The 16,170-nt window shown below is 33.5% G+C and overlaps 3 protein-coding genes across 6 annotated transcripts in view; 2 read left to right on the top strand and 1 right to left on the bottom strand.

Annotated features, from left to right (window-relative positions):
* The first annotated feature begins 7,432 nt into the window (after nt 1-7,432).
* Nucleotides 7,433-10,055, top strand: LOC104811919 (O-acyltransferase WSD1). The gene is made up of 7 exons (XM_010538785.2): nt 7,433-7,658; nt 8,220-8,807; nt 8,923-8,989; nt 9,117-9,229; nt 9,329-9,538; nt 9,649-9,786; nt 9,872-10,055. The coding sequence occupies exons 1-7, from the start codon at nt 7,497-7,499 to the stop codon at nt 10,037-10,039; spliced, it is 1,446 nt and encodes a 481-aa protein (XP_010537087.1). The 5' UTR covers nt 7,433-7,496; the 3' UTR covers nt 10,040-10,055.
* A 53-nt stretch (nt 10,056-10,108) lies between these two features.
* Nucleotides 10,109-12,562, bottom strand: LOC104811920 (O-acyltransferase WSD1). 2 transcript variants are annotated; one of them, XM_010538787.2, is made up of 7 exons: nt 12,320-12,562; nt 11,648-12,232; nt 11,506-11,572; nt 11,331-11,425; nt 11,015-11,224; nt 10,739-10,876; nt 10,109-10,323 (listed from the first exon to the last, which is right to left on the bottom strand). In XM_010538787.2, the coding sequence occupies exons 1-7, from the start codon at nt 12,488-12,490 to the stop codon at nt 10,177-10,179; spliced, it is 1,413 nt and encodes a 470-aa protein (XP_010537089.1). In that variant the 5' UTR covers nt 12,491-12,562; the 3' UTR covers nt 10,109-10,176. The 2 variants fall into 2 exon arrangements, with proteins under 2 accessions (XP_010537089.1, XP_010537088.1); XM_010538786.2 differs by having other exon boundaries at nt 10,109-10,344; nt 12,320-12,559.
* A 745-nt stretch (nt 12,563-13,307) lies between these two features.
* The window catches only part of LOC104813276 (protein BOBBER 1), a 4,325-nt gene continuing 1,462 nt past the window's right edge, over nt 13,308-16,170 (top strand). The window contains exons 1-2 of one of the 3 annotated variants that reach the window (XM_019202415.1): nt 13,308-13,918; nt 15,445-15,615. In XM_019202415.1, the coding sequence (XP_019057960.1) occupies nt 13,669-13,918; nt 15,445-15,615 (421 nt within the window). In that variant the 5' untranslated portion in view covers nt 13,308-13,668. Of the gene's footprint in view, nt 13,991-15,444; nt 15,616-16,170 lie in introns of all 3 variants that reach the window. The other 2 variants (XM_019202414.1, XM_019202413.1) reach the window with 2 other exon arrangements.

A 16,170-nucleotide genomic window follows, 5' to 3' on the forward strand; every position in this document is an offset into this window, starting at 1 on the left:
GGGGGGGGGGAAGAGAGAGAATCGGTCTGGACATGTGTTAATGTCTTGTTATGAAACTGGATGGAATTGACACTATAAGAGTATCTTTGACAATTTTTTGAATATCAAGGTATATCATATTTATTATGAATAACTAATCAAATTCTATTACCATTTGTATCCCCATTTTGTTATAAACGTCTATTGTGATTTGTTAGTAAGAAAATTATCCAATCCCTCGTTAAAAAATGTCTGCTTCAAATAATTTTCGAATTACTTCCAAATTTTTATAGAAATACTCAACATAATTTCGGTATTTCATAAAATATTTAACTTAAATTCTAAATCTAATCCCAAAACACAAACCTATAGTCTGCAATAAATTTTTTTACCAAACATTAATTATTAATCAGATGTTTTATAGAATACAAAAAAGAAGATCGAAATTTTCTTGGACATTTTATTACAAAAAAATAACATTATTTTAAACTATCATTTTATGATATAAGAGTAAAATAGGATTAACGAATAAAAATTATGATTCAAATAATGAACATTTTGTTTTCTTTTTTACCGTAGATGTAATGAATAAATGATCTTTTTGCATCACTTTTGGATGATCCAACTCTGTCACATACCAAAGATATCTATACCAATATGAAACACTAAAGCCTTTCCTCATTGGACCACCTTTGTGATCTCTAGCACTCCGTACTAAACATATATATATATATATATATATATATATATATATATATATATATTGGATTGAGATACAAAGTTGGGTGATAAAAATGTAGAAAAGGAAATTAAAAAAAGGGTAATCGCATAAAAATATCCGAACTTTTACAAAAATTCTAAATAAATACCCGAACTATAAAATTGTCATATAAATACCTGAACTTTTCAAAACTCCCACATAAATACTCAAACTTTTAAATTTTTTCCAAATCAAACAAACGCAACTGCTGACTCAGCATTCAAAAATATTATTAAATATTTAAATATTCATCTACATATATTTAAATTAATATATACATATAAATTCACATATATATATACATATATATATATATTAAAAATAAAATTATTTATAATTAATAAAATACATATACACATAACTACAATATATCTATATATATATATCATTACTAATGCATATATATTACAATAAAAATAATTATACGAGAAAAAAGGTCCTACAATGATTAAGACAATTTAATTTTTTATGTGATTACCCTTTTAAAAAAAAGGAAGAAAGAATATCATTAGATGATCGATATTTAAATATAAGGGCGATAGCAATGGAAGAGCAGAAAAAGCAAATTGAAAAGTGTCCACCGACACTAATCACGTTCAATCTCGGACAATCACTAGTAGTTATAACAACATACTATTAGACAAAACTAATAATTGAAGGGATAGAAAAGGGCATGTGCCTTTGCATTGATTCTATTGGATTTATGAGCCATTATTTCCCACTATTTCCACCATGCGTTGAAAATAGTGGAATTTCAAGTCCTTAGAATTCTATAAATACACACATTTTTTTAAGATAAGACGCATAAATAAATATATAAAACAAAATGTAAAAAAAAATGTTAGATTCTTTGAATATAGTATTAAGTTGTGGTATTGTGTTTCTGATTCTAGTAGTCCGATGACTCCGATTTGTGATCATTGACAAAGTCATGGAAAATTATTGAGTGATCCCGACAATAATAATAAAGAGATCGACCCGAATACGTTTTTCATGTCTTAATTTTCTATCAATAAATGAATTAAAATTCAATTAACAAAAATATTTATGACTAACCAATTTGGTTCTGTCATATATGGTGCTTCTACTTCGACTTTTCTATCAACCAATTTGGCTTATAATTATAATATATATGTGTGTGTATATATATATATGGTTATATTGTGTATTATTTATATAATTAGTTTAGAAATTATTTTTTATATGACATTATATTGGTGATCAATATTTTCTTAAATTATTCATTTCGATTTTAAAATGATGTGAATTAAAAAAATTGAGATTTTTGAAATATTTAATATTATTTAATTATAACTTATTTTAATTTTATAAATATTTTTCTAATTGATATAAATAATAGTTCTTTTTAATAAGTTATAAATAAATAATAGTTTTTTTTTATAACGGAGGACCCCTAGCTACTACCATTCGGACGCGCTGACTAGATAAACCTCCGGCCCGGGAATAACCTTTGTATATGGATCATATAAATCCAGAAATCACTTCCATCCCCACCTGTCAGGAATCGAACACTTAACGTCGAGGTGAAGTTACCTCCTACCCCAAGGTTGACCACTCGTCCACGACCTATTGGGTAAATAAATAATAGTTCTTTCTTTAGATAATTAAGGTTTTTAAATTTATATATGTATACATTTAATAGTTTTAAATTCTGAAATTATTTATTAAATTTCTAATAATACGTTATATTATTTTTTAGACAGTTTACATTATTTTCATTACGTGTATATATATTATAGGAATATTATAGGAATAGATGTTGATCTAACAAGTTGGTGAAAAAATTAAAATTGTCTTAATCATTGTAGGACCTTTTTTTCTCGCATAATAAAAAGCGCTAAACCGGTTATGTCTCTTATTCATTTTCAATTTTAAAATTATATGATAAAACCGGGTGCGTTTGGGCACTGATTGTCATAAAAATTATTTTTCGCGTCCCATCAATGTTACACCTCTTGGAATTGTACTCGTTTTCTATTAGTAGTGGCGATGTGACAATGAAATAGTTTAGTTCTGCTATTTTTTTAAAAAAAATTTATTATCTAGTTTATATTTTATTCCACAATTAATTTACTAATTAATTTTGATCCGTTAGATTACAGATTTCTCGATTTTTTTTTACTGAATTTAGATACTAAGATACTAACACTAAGTATATAACCAATGCGTAAGCTATTGTCAGAAAATTGACGAGAAATTATTTTTTAAAAATAAAAATACAATACACAATATACAAAAATGTAGGTAAGATATATAATTGATATACAAAATCTACAAATTAAAAACCGAACAATCTCGAATAAATACATCTTTTATATCAGTTCGTCTCAATAATCATTTCTTCTTACCATATCAAAATAAAAAGATGATAAAAAAAACTTCCAATTATCGCAGCAATCATTGCTTCCAATTAATATATATACACATATATTAATGAAATTATGTTGATTTAAAAAATTGTTAGATATCATTAATTATCGAATTTATGATTATATCTATCAGTGTATCACAAGGTATGTGCACAGAAAAAACTGTAATAATAATAATAATAATAATAATAATAATAATAATATTATTATTATTATTATTATTATGATATTATTATTATTATTATGATGATGATGATGATGATGATGAGCTGTATTAATAAAAAATAAATAAGGGTATTGATTGGTGGCTACTATTAAATGAGCTGTTGTTGTTATGATTGGTGCGTATAAAGCTGGGGTCTTTCATGAAATTGAAAGTGTTTCATTCTATAATAAATTAAATAGAATAAACATTACATCACATGAATTAAATTTGAATAGTTGATATAATAAGGTGATGGGGCAATGCAAAATATATCGTAATAATTTCCTTTTCTCTTATATATAATTAAGCAGCTTATTTTCTATATTTAGATTAGATTTTATAAACTAGTTTTCTATTTATGCGGGATTTTTTTTTTCTCATGTGATAAGTCATAATATGTGTATATGTATACACACACTTGCGAGAAATGATTATTCTCAATATTTCTTTCTGGCAGGAGAATTTTCATGTGAATATAATTTAAGAAAAAATGTTGAATCGAGAGGGGTACGCGTGGATAAATAATGAAAACATTATAAGCAATATATATATATATGCGCCCACTTTCATGGTAGTTGGGGAACAGAAAGCGATAAAATTATAGGCAAATAATTATTATTATCAAAACACGTGGCCTAAAAATGTATACTAGATAAACCCTCAAATAATAATAATAAAATCTCGAAATTGTTTGCCACACAAAAATCAATGACTACCATAAAATGTTCTATAGGTTTCCATGATGCATCTACTTTATATTAGATTTTAATTAATCGAATTCTATCGTAAGATTGTTTTACTAAAATAAAGATTGAAATTGATATATATATATATATATATATATATATGGATATAATAATGGAGCGATGTTTTCATTCACCAATGTTTGTAGTGTGAAAGATATAAAATAATTATACTTTAGTTGATTAGAGACAAATATTCCATATTCATATCTACATTCCTCCAAAAAAATTACGATAATTTCATAATTATATCATATCTAGAGATATAAAATAATATTTTTCATGGGCTGGATCTTATTGGTTTTAGTAAGAATTCGTTTTGTTTCTTATATGCAAAAATTAGGTTATATAATGGGATCGATTAATTGGTATGTTTTTTATTTTTAAATAGATCGAGTAAGGGAATCATATGACTTGAATTTGCAAATAAAAGGAGTTTAGCCTATTAATGGGCCCATTATACAAGCCCGTTATTATTGCTTTATTGGGCCCGCTTCTTAATGGGCCTGATATGTCCACGAACTCCACCAGATGACCATTTTGGGCAGATACAAAAAAATGCTAAGAGAAACATTTTTGTTTAAGATGTTTCCATAATTTTATTGAACAATGCATTCATGCTAGACGATGAGTTTGCAAATTAATTTTTTACACATTTTGCAAAGAAACGCTTTTAAAATCAAATTTTTATATTTTTTTTAAATACAATAATATGATGTGTAAAAATATAAATAACCCAAAAATAATAACAAATCGTCTGTTTTGTTATCAAAACATTTTTTTTTTGTTCAATCGTTTTGCATATGTATAATCAATACTTATTATTTACTTTGAATCCAGAAGAAAATATAGAAATAGTCTACGAATATATTTCAAATTTGAATGAAGGAAAAAAAATATATTTTCAGATCAAATTTGAAGCTATTTTCTTTCCTTTTTTTTTTAGAATTCCGAAACCCTTATTTTCTGTACCTACGATCATAAAAATTATTTCTACTAAAATACCATTTATGGGCATTTATACCTAAATGCGGTGTGGATTAATAAACAGTAAATAATCGTAATGATTATAAAATACGGCATTCAAAAATTTATTAAATAAATAATGAAAATTAACTGAAGACGCGTCTGACGCCACGTCTGCACAGAGTTGCTCTTTGAAGGACAAGTCAAATAACGCGCGAAAAAAAAAGAATAATAAGTAAATTAAATAATCAAATGAAAAAGGAAAGATCATTAATTTCCCCGCTACCCTGACCAATGATTCGATTATTTTTAGAAGAAAGCATGTGATTGAATATTATTACTAATACTAGTTATTAATCCGCGCGCATCGCGCGAACTAAAAATATATATAAATTATAAATAAATTTATAATTAGTTTTAGAATTAAATATATTATATTATGCTTTTGAATTTCTAATTTATATTCTTAAATTAAAATGATAATTTTTTTAAAATATCACCCTTTTATTTGGCCCATACTATAAAAGGGTGACAATAATATAAATAATACAACCTTTTTATTTTATTTGGTCTAAACTCGAAGTCTTTAAATTTTTTTATATATTAAGATTTGATTATTTTTAAATATAAATATGAATTAAAATCCCGTTTAACTGATTTTTTTCATTTTGTATCCTTATATTTTATTAATTTGTTTTTTGTTATTTTTATTATCCCAATTTAATTTATTTGACCTTATATTGTTCGTCTTACTATAACTCTGGATAAACATTTCAGTTGAAATATGAATTCAAATATTGTTCGTAAGTCTGTAAAAGACTTTCAAAACAAATACCTAGTGGTATCTAAGGGCACTTTTGGGCTTCAAAATTAATATTTTCTATTACCTACCATATAAAACGTAAACAATTTTTACATTTTTCGTTAGACATATTTTAAATTTATAATAATTAACAAAAATATTAATAGAATTTTTTTTATCAAATGCTAATGATATTTATCAAAAATCGAAACATTCATAATTAAGATGTACTCAATATATTTATTTTCCAAAATAAATATAATATGCATCATGTAATTATTTTTTCATGTCATGCTATAACACTTTTTTAATTTTTATTTTATATCATTTTTGTTGTAAGCTTTTATTTTTTATCCTATTATGTAACATTTTTATATTTAAATTGTCTATTTTAAAATCCAATTATTGATAAGAAATAATTAAATTTAATGATTTTATATTAAAAATATTTTTAATATAATTACATATTTTTTGGTTTAATTGATTAGTTTTTGTTTATCTAATTGTACATAATTATTTTCAACATAAAACTAAGATTATCAATTAAATAAGTACATTAAATTTAGGTAATGAATATGAAAAGATTACATAAATTTGATATTTAAATTAATTTGATAAAAAATTAATATTCTAATGTTAACGTTGGTAAAATCTAATTTTTTAATTCTAATTAAAGTTAATGTATTAATATAGATAGACCTCCATGAAATAAAGTAATTTGTGTTAAATTTACTTTTATATTTTATTTGAATGCACTATACATATTTAAGAATTAAATATTAATGTTTGATATATCATATCCTTTCCAGAAAAATTGAAATGATACTAATTTAATCTATAGACAAAATATGAAGAATGAGATTGACAAAAATTTCCAAACAAAGAATGACAAAGGAAAAGAAGCAAACAAAGAAATATTGTTTTGGTCAACCATAATTAGCATATAAAAGCTAGAAAATTAAAATTATTGGCACTTGCAGAAACTCTGAATAGTATGATTCAAGTACAAAAAGAAAATTTGGACCATGAAGCTTCTGCAAATATGACGTAGATGATAGCACAAAGCTTTATTAGGTAGACACCGCAACGAAATATATAAATCCTTGGTTTCTTGAGGATCTCTTTCATTATATATATATATATATATATAATAACATGCATAAAGATTTAATTTAAAAAATTATCAATATCGTGATGATCTCTTTCATTATATACATATATATATATATATATATATATAATAATATGCATATATTTTTTAATTTGACAAAACAATGTCAATATTAATCTAATTTTTTTAATTGAAATTGTATTATTTTCACCAAAACATTTATAACATGCATATATTTATTGGAATACGAAAATTTTATCTTTGGAATACGGAAATTTTTTTCTTTATTTATTTTCATTCAGGATTGCTGACTATATTAGAATTTATTACACTTTTCCTATTGTAACTCCCAACATTGACTTTTTGTATTAAATTTATATAAATAAAAATATGGGACACGTGTTTAGAGAACTCTTATTTTATATATAAATATTATTAAATGAAATGTGAATTAGATAATCAGATAATTTCTTTTATGGTGAAAAGATAACTTTTATTGTGTTGCCAAGACGAGAGAGGGGGGAGAGGAAGAGGAAGAAGATGGATGAACCGTTGAGCCCGGTGGCGCGTCTGCTACACGCGCCGGGGATGGACTGCTGCATCATCTCCGTGGTGGGTTGCAAGACAAATATCAACACCGAAGTTATCATCAATGGCCTGAAGGAAACCATCGTTAAACACCCTCGTTTCTCCAGCAAGCTGGTAAATCGTTGACCTGTGTAACCAACCACACGCATATACACTATACGCATGTGTGTGTGTATATAGTGGTGGGCATATTGTCCATACGTGCGATTGCTAATTTGCTAGCCAATTGTTTTTCGAGTTTTCATATTCGGGTCTTGATCAGATTCTCTACAAAACTTGGAAATCTCTCTCTCTCTAGTAACACACTCGCCCGCCGGCCGGCGAAGAAGCATCCACCGGTTCCTTCGTCGCCGCCGGCGAGATTCTTCTTTCTCCGGTAGAAATCACCAATGCGACTGGTTAAAGTGATAGCAGAGGGGAGGGGAGAGGTTGGTAATGGTGACTGATCATGTAAGATTAATCGAATTTCTTCGACACAGAGTCAAATCAATGTTGAATTCCCGATCGTGGGTTTCCATCTTTCTGCTCATTGGGTCGATTAGAAATCCATGAAATCTGGAATCCTTGTCCCACTTTTTTTTTTACTGCAACCTTGTGGAATCTATGTTCTGTGGTGTTTGATATTAAGTTGAGATTACAATTGGTCTCATTGATTCTGCTGTTCTGTCTGAACAGGAAGATGGATGTGAGAGAAGAGGGAAGGAACCGAGATGGATCCCGACCAACGTCAACGTCGAAGACCATGTAACAGTCCCGGACATAGACCCAGAACGAATCCCAAACCCCGAACAGTTCATCGAAGATTACGTCGCCCAACTCACCACAATCCCTCTAGACACCTCGAGACCATTATGGGACATTCATATTCTCAATCTCAAGACTTCAGAAGCTGAAGCATTCGGTATAGTGAGATCTCATCACTCTTTAGGTGATGGAATGTCCCTTATGTCCCTCATCCTTGCATTCACCCGAAAGACATCGGACCCCGAGGCCCTGCCACGCGTTCCTGTCCTGAAACGCCGTCCACCGCCGGACAGGAACAAGAACTGGTTCTTGAGTTTGGCTCTTTCTGTTTGGTCTGGAATAAGATTGGTCTGGAACACTGTTGAGGATGTTTTCCTGTTCTTGGCCACGGCCTGGTTCTTAACAGATACAGAAACGTCTCTCAAGGGCGGAGCTGATACTGCACGTAACCTGAAGAAATTTGCTCACCGGATAGTGGCCATGGATGACATTATACTTATAAAGAACGCAATGAAAATGGTACGTTTCCGTCGCGTTCTTGGCTCGGATCTTCGGGTTTTCTTGAAGTTCAAGAAAGTCAGGTTTTTTTTGTTCTTATTCTTTCTTCATCTGGGCACGTCGTGAATGTTGCTAGACAATCAACGATGTTCTACTCGGAGTAACACAGGCCGCCGTCTCTAGTTACCTGAATCGACTATACGGTAAAATACTGCAAAGTCGTGCGAAACATGTCATGTTTCACATTGAATCAAAACCCTAAACAAGCTGCAAAGGAGGATTTTGATAACATTCTTGGACTGTATGTCTCTGGTTTCTTGATTAATTCAGACAAGAAGAACGAGGAGGTCCGGGTTTCAGCAGGGAATTCAAAGATTCTACCGGGAAAAACCCGGCTCCGTGCATCTGTTCTTGTAAACTTAAGGCCCGAAACCGGAATCCAGGTCAGAGATTTCTACACTATAGACCTGCAAATTTCTTATGACGAGAACAACATTCAAAACTTTCCTTTTTTAAAATATCTGGTGTTTTTGCTTCTGCAGCCTTTGGCAGATATGATGGCAAAGGGATCAAAGTGCAGATGGGGTAACTACATTAGCTACATCCTCTTACCGTTATCGATCAGCTTACAAAACACCCCGTTGGATCACCTTTTGAAGGCGAAATCCGCCATGGATAGAAAGAAGAACTCTCTCCAAGCATCTCTAATGTATTCATCCATTGATTTCTTCATCCACGTGCTCGGGTTTAAGGTACATGACACGAAGTTGTTTGCTTCTAAACCAAAAAAAAAAAAAGTTAGATCACATAAAAATAAAGCACATGATGTTTCAACATCAGGATCTATCTATCTGTCTTGTAGGTTGTATCAGCGTTAACACACCGAGTTGTTTCAAACACGACGATGTCCATCTCGAACATTGTTGGTCCCGTGGAAGAGATCAGTTTCTATGGCCATCCGATTGAGTTCTTCGCTCCAAGCGTCTACGGCCACCCACAAGTATCTCTCTCTCTCTCCCTCCCTCTCTCTCCCGGGCGAGAACCTCTGAACCAGTTAATGATAATTGCTCTTTCAATTTGGTTAGGCATTGACGATACATTTTCAGAGTTACGCGAACAAGATGATAATTTCAATAGCGGTTGATCCGACAGTGGTGCCGGACCCTCACGAGCTTTGTGACGAAATGATGGAGGCTCTCAACACCATCAAAGCCTCTGCTCAAGAGAGAGTCTTTCTCAAGAATGTGAATTAGCAGCAACGAACCTTCTACCAGATCTCTTACAGTATAATCGAGACAATATCTTGTTATAAAGCATGACAGTGAAATAAACTGATTCTTGGAAGACAAATGTTCATCTCTAGAGAAGACAAGACAAAAGCTGAACTAAACTAAACCTCTTCGTTGCATAACCCTCTTTCTAAGACAGCGGATTTGATCGTCTCAAAGGACTCTGAAAAGTCATCGCACAGGCGGTGAGGGTCCGGGATAACTGTCGGATCAACTGCCATTGCGATTATTATCTTGTCCGCATAGCTCTGAAAATGGAGAGACAGTGCCTTGCACAACAAGTAAACGTTACACGGGTCAACACAACGTATATTAGGGCTGGACATTTAAACCCGTTACCCACGGGTTTATAGATATCCGGTTTCACGGGTACTCGAAAAACTGGTACTCGACACTCAATGAAAACGAAAACAAAAACGAGTGTGGAGAAAACCCGTATGACGGGTTCAGACACGGGTTTCGGAGATTTAGAGAATGAGTATCCGCGAATACCCGGATATATATGAAAAAGATAAAATTACCCTTATACTTCTAAACTATTTACCACCCCTAACGTATATACATACGGTTCCATGATCAAGTCTCGTACGTGAATATATACCCAATATATATCATAATGTTACGTATGCATGGCTATATATACACACACAGACATACACTTACATGTGGGTGTCCAAAAGCACTTGAGGCGATGTAAGATATGGGATGCCCATAGAAGCTTATTTCTTCCTTTGGACCGACCAAGTTTGAGAATGTCATCGTCGTGTTACCAAAAACTCTCTTCACAAGAGCTTCGCCTGCCTGTTTTTTTTTTTTTTTTTTTTTTTTTTTTTTTGTCTTTTTTTTTTTTTTTTTTTTTTTTTTTTTGTTTGTCTTTCACATAAGACATGTGTATGTAATAACGACAAGATATATATAGGTTCAGTTTCGTTGTTTCACCTTAAACCCGAGGACGTTGATGGTGAATTTGAAGATTGCGTAGGACAAAACCGCTTCGAGAGAGAGCTTCTTCCTATCAATGGTGGATTTGGCTCGACGAACATATTCCAATGGATCGTTCTCTAACCCGACAGAGAAGGGCAGAAGAACGTAACCAATCAGATTCCCCCATCTGCATTTCGACCCTTTAGCCATCATATCAGCTAGAGCCTGTGTTTTGGGACATGGACGTACGGGGATTCAATAACGATCACAAGTTTTCGCTTAATGCTGTTTTGTAATAGAGATTTATGAGATGGATTAACTATATGTATACCTCAATGCCCGTGTTTGGTCGTAAGTTTATCATAATGGCAGAGTGAAGACGGATTCTTCCCATAAATTTTTTCGATTTTGGTGTTCCTTCTTGATCTGTTTACAGCAGATTATAAGTATATGGAACATCAAATGTATACTGTTAATGGATCATTCATATCAAAGAACTCGTTTACCGTATCTTCGACTGAGATATCGTGAAATCCCGGCTTGCGTTACTCCGAGTAGAACATCGTTAATCGTCTAATAATTAACGAGAATTAGCAAAAACGTATAGATCATGTCGGAAAGTTATTCTTTCAAGAAAAAGCGACGTACCATTTTCATGGCGTTCTTCACCAACTTGACATCTTCGAAGCTGATTATACGATGAACACACCTCCTAGGGTTAGGGGCCATGGCGGCTGGTTTACTCATAATAGGAGTTTCAGTGTCTCTCAAGAAGAACAAAGTAGCAGCAAACTTGTAAACATCGACGAAAGTGTTAAATATCAACCTAATCATAAACCAAACCCTAACGAAAAACCGAAAAATGGAGTTCAGAGAAGGGCTTGGGCCGATGCGTTTCTTCTTGGAGGCAATGGTGGGCAAGGCCTCGGGGTTTGAAGTTTTACGAGTGCAAGCAAGGAAAAGAGACATGAGAGACATTCCGTCGCCTAAAGAGTGATGGATCTTTAAAACGCCAACGGATTCTGCGTCGGAGGTTTTGAGGTTAAAGAGGTGAATCTCCCACAAGGGTTTGGACATATCCATTGGAAGAGTAGTCAGGTTCGAGATATAGTCCTCGAGGAACTTATCAGGTTCTTCCATGTCGGGATCTATGTCCGGAACCACGACATGGTCTTCCACTCTCACCTTTGTCCGAACCCATGTTGGTTTTCCTCCGTTTCCACGGTTCATCTCCTGCAATGTTAATATAAGCACAGAGAAAACTCAACCAAACAAACCCATATCTACAATATAGATGTTTATACATATACACACACTTACCAACTTGCTGGAGAAACGAGGGTGATTGATGAGAGTGTTCTTTAGACCGTCGATAATGGCGTTAGGGTTTCCTCTGGTTTTGCAACCTAAGGTTACGATGATGGAGCAGTTGAACTCCGGCGAGTTGAAGAGCCGTGAGCCGGGGCTGAGAGGTTCCTCCTCCGTCGCCATTTTCTTTCTATTTCTTTCTTTTCCGGCGATGTTTGGTATCTGAGAGGGGACTTTAAATAGACGTTCTCTTGATAAAACGTAGCGTGTGTGGGGTTTAGTCCTCTAAAGATATGAACATATTCGAAAAAAGGAAAGAAAATATATTATTATACAGGTTATTTATTGTACGAGTTGATTTTTGCACTTTCTTGATCACATTTCTTTGCTCACGACGGCGTCGGCATGCATGCTAATATTTTCTTGGATCTTCTTTGTTTGGCGAGTTTAGTGAATACTCGAATTAATTATATATATATGCACATATGCATATACATATATATATATATGTTACAACAATTTAATGAGAAATAGCTATCGGTGGTGGTAAAAGTTAAAAACTATATACATACAGATGTGTATATACATTATTATTTATGTTAAGCTCAATTGAGAAAAGGGTCGTACAGGGTAAATTTAGTGCGAGCTCTGATACGCAAATGGAAACGTGGGTAGTTCTCCTCAATTAATTTGGACCAACGATCAATCAGAAACTCCATTATTGGTCTGTTGACGAAGCTATATATTACTTTTTCATATAAAAATTACTAACTTCATTTAATGTTCTACACATCACTTTTCTCTTCCCAAAGTATCTTTTTTTTTTTGGTAAAAATATATCTATTTATATATATATATATATATATATATATATATTATGTGTGTGTGTGTGTCTGTGCAAATATGAAAAATGCCTACAATCGAAGTCTCTTTTTCGGAAAAAGGGTCACTGGAAAATATTGCTGTAATATGATACATATGTCTGTGTGTGTGCAAATATGAAAATGCCTACAACCGAAGTCTCTGATTGGGAAAAAGAGTTACTGAAAAATTTTGTTGTAAATATGATTTGGAATCTATATTGAAGATCCTGGAAAATACGATCCAGGGAAACAACGCATGTAAATGCCACCAAGTCCATCCTTAAGAAAGGGTTTAACTTTAAGCGCTCTCTCTGTCTCTCTCGTTTTCGGGACTGTTCCGAGTTGGTCGAGTTGTTCTCCTCCAGACCGAAATTTGGAGAATTTCTTGTATCAAATCTCAGTGTTTTGTCTCAACGCCGTCAATGAAACTGATCGGAATCTGTGAACGATTACGACGCTGCGTCTATTGAGGGTAGAACCCTAATAAAGGCAGAAACCATGGCGATTATTTCTGAGATGCCGGAGGAAAGCAGTAGCAGTAGACCCTCGACGGCTTCTTTCAGCGCGAGATTCGATCCGTTGAACCCTCTTGCGTTTGTGGAGAAAGTTCTCGACTTTCTCGGGCAGGAGAGCGATTTTCTCAAGAAAGAGACGGCGGAGAAGGAGATCGTCGCGGCGGTGAGGGCGGCGAAGGAGAGGCTGAGGAAAGCAGAGGAGAAGACGAATCCGGCGGAGGAGAATCCGACTAGTGCCTCGAATGCGGAGCCCATGGAGGTGGAGAAGCCGAAGAAGAAGGAAAAGGAAGAATCTGGTCCCAGAGGTATAATTCCCTTGTTTTTTGCCTTTTCCCCTTTGGTTCCTCATTCGTTGTTGCTGAAGTTAATCAAATGGAATCTGAAAACACGCAGTATTAGTGATTCTAGAGGGGTCTTGATTTGAAACTCTGCCCTAGTTTGTGTGTGGTTAGGAGAAAGTTTGGGACTTTATAGACATTGATGAACAATGTAGTGTTTGATACTAAATAACACTGATTTACTTCCAAGATGTGGACATTTTGTGGGGTGTTTTGTGTGTTAGATCAATCTCGGTCATGCTTTTCGTGCTTGATTTAACTTGTATTAAGAATTTAGGACAGAGGACGAAGTGTAGTCTTTGAAATAAGCTGTCGAAAAGAATGGGTCGCAGGAGGCCGCAGGAGGTCACAGAACGATAGCCGCAGGTCGCAGGACGATATCTGTAGGTCGCAGGGCGATAGCCGCAGGTCTGCAGGGCGATAGCCACATGTCCGCAGGCCAAATGACCTGCTGCAGACCGCATATCGTTTACGTCATATCATAGGTCATTTAACGTAGATCGCATGTCATTTTTCATATATCACAGGTCATCTGCCACAGTTTTTTGGTAGAGACATTTCATCAAACACCTTATATGCATGCAAAAAAATGATCAGAATATCACAAAAAAAATCAACGAGAAAACTATTTAAATAGATTAGATAAACTATATAAGAAATAGAGAAGATAGAGAAAATATTGGAGAAAAAAGAAGATCAAATAGATTAACTTACCGATTTTTAACTTTTTTTTTTTGGTAAAAATATATCTATTTATATATATATATATATATATATATATATATTATGTGTGTGTGTGTGTCTGTGCAAATATGAAAAATGCCTACAATCGAAGTCTCTTTTTCGGAAAAAGGGTCACTGGAAAATATTGCTGTAATATGATACATATGTCTGTGTGTGTGCAAATATGAAAATGCCTACAACCGAAGTCTCTGATTGGGAAAAAGAGTTACTGAAAAATTTTGTTGTAAATATGATTTGGAATCTATATTGAAGATCCTGGAAAATACGATCCAGGGAAACAACGCATGTAAATGCCACCAAGTCCATCCTTAAGAAAGGGTTTAACTTTAAGCGCTCTCTCTGTCTCTCTCGTTTTCGGGACTGTTCCGAGTTGGTCGAGTTGTTCTCCTCCAGACCGAAATTTGGAGAATTTCTTGTATCAAATCTCAGTGTTTTGTCTCAACGCCGTCAATGAAACTGATCGGAATCTGTGAACGATTACGACGCTGCGTCTATTGAGGGTAGAACCCTAATAAAGGCAGAAACCATGGCGATTATTTCTGAGATGCCGGAGGAAAGCAGTAGCAGTAGACCCTCGACGGCTTCTTTCAGCGCGAGATTCGATCCGTTGAACCCTCTTGCGTTTGTGGAGAAAGTTCTCGACTTTCTCGGGCAGGAGAGCGATTTTCTCAAGAAAGAGACGGCGGAGAAGGAGATCGTCGCGGCGGTGAGGGCGGCGAAGGAGAGGCTGAGGAAAGCAGAGGAGAAGACGAATCCGGCGGAGGAGAATCCGACTAGTGCCTCGAATGCGGAGCCCATGGAGGTGGAGAAGCCGAAGAAGAAGGAAAAGGAAGAATCTGGTCCCAGAGGTATAATTCCCTTGTTTTTTGCCTTTTCCCCTTTGGTTCCTCATTCGTTGTTGCTGAAGTTAATCAAATGGAATCTGAAAACACGCAGTATTAGTGATTCTAGAGGGGTCTTGATTTGAAACTCTGCCCTAGTTTGTGTGTGGTTAGGAGAAAGTTTGGGACTTTATAGACATTGATGAACAATGTAGTGTTTGATACTAAATAACACTGATTTACTTCCAAGATGTGGACATTTTGTGGGGTGTTTTGTGTGTTAGATCAATCTCGGTCATGCTTTTCGTGCTTGATTTAACTTGTATTAAGAATTTAGGACAGAGGACGAAGTGTAGTCTTTGAAATAAGCTGTCGAAACCCAGAGAGAACAATGATCTGTTACATTAGATTAGTGTAACTGTTCTTTTGTAGCTACAACAGCTAGTGAGTATCTCAGTTATGAGAAAACTCAGACATTGATTCATCGAAAACCCCACGTTTTCCATTCGGCTCAATAAAAGAGAATGAGCTCTAGAATAGACAGTCATATGAAATTCCCTGTCTTCTCGGAATAAAGTACAT

This window comes from Tarenaya hassleriana, unplaced genomic scaffold (assembly GCF_000463585.1).
Source record: "Tarenaya hassleriana unplaced genomic scaffold, ASM46358v1 Cleome2, whole genome shotgun sequence".
Taxonomy (NCBI): Eukaryota; Viridiplantae; Streptophyta; class Magnoliopsida; order Brassicales; family Cleomaceae; genus Tarenaya; species Tarenaya hassleriana.

What these genes read in the sequence shown, in the direction of transcription:
- LOC104811919 (XM_010538785.2), top strand. Translation starts at nt 7,497, where the DNA reads ATGGATGAACCGTTGAGCCCGGTGGCGCGTCTGCTACACGCGCCGGGG. An exon ending in TAAAGAACGCAATGAAAATG is followed by an intron (nt 8,808 to 8,922) that starts GTACGTTTCCGT and finishes GAATGTTGCTAG; the next exon opens with ACAATCAACGATGTTCTACT. An exon ending in TTACCTGAATCGACTATACG is followed by an intron (nt 8,990 to 9,116) that starts GTAAAATACTGC and finishes TGATTAATTCAG; the next exon opens with ACAAGAAGAACGAGGAGGTC.
- LOC104811920 (XM_010538786.2), bottom strand. Translation starts at nt 12,490, where the DNA reads ATGGCGACGGAGGAGGAACCTCTCAGCCCCGGCTCACGGCTCTTCAAC. An exon ending in CTCGTTTCTCCAGCAAGTTG is followed by an intron (nt 12,233 to 12,319) that starts GTAAGTGTGTGT and finishes TTAACATTGCAG; the next exon opens with GAGATGAACCGTGGAAACGG. An exon ending in TGAAGAACGCCATGAAAATG is followed by an intron (nt 11,573 to 11,647) that starts GTACGTCGCTTT and finishes GTTAATTATTAG; the next exon opens with ACGATTAACGATGTTCTACT.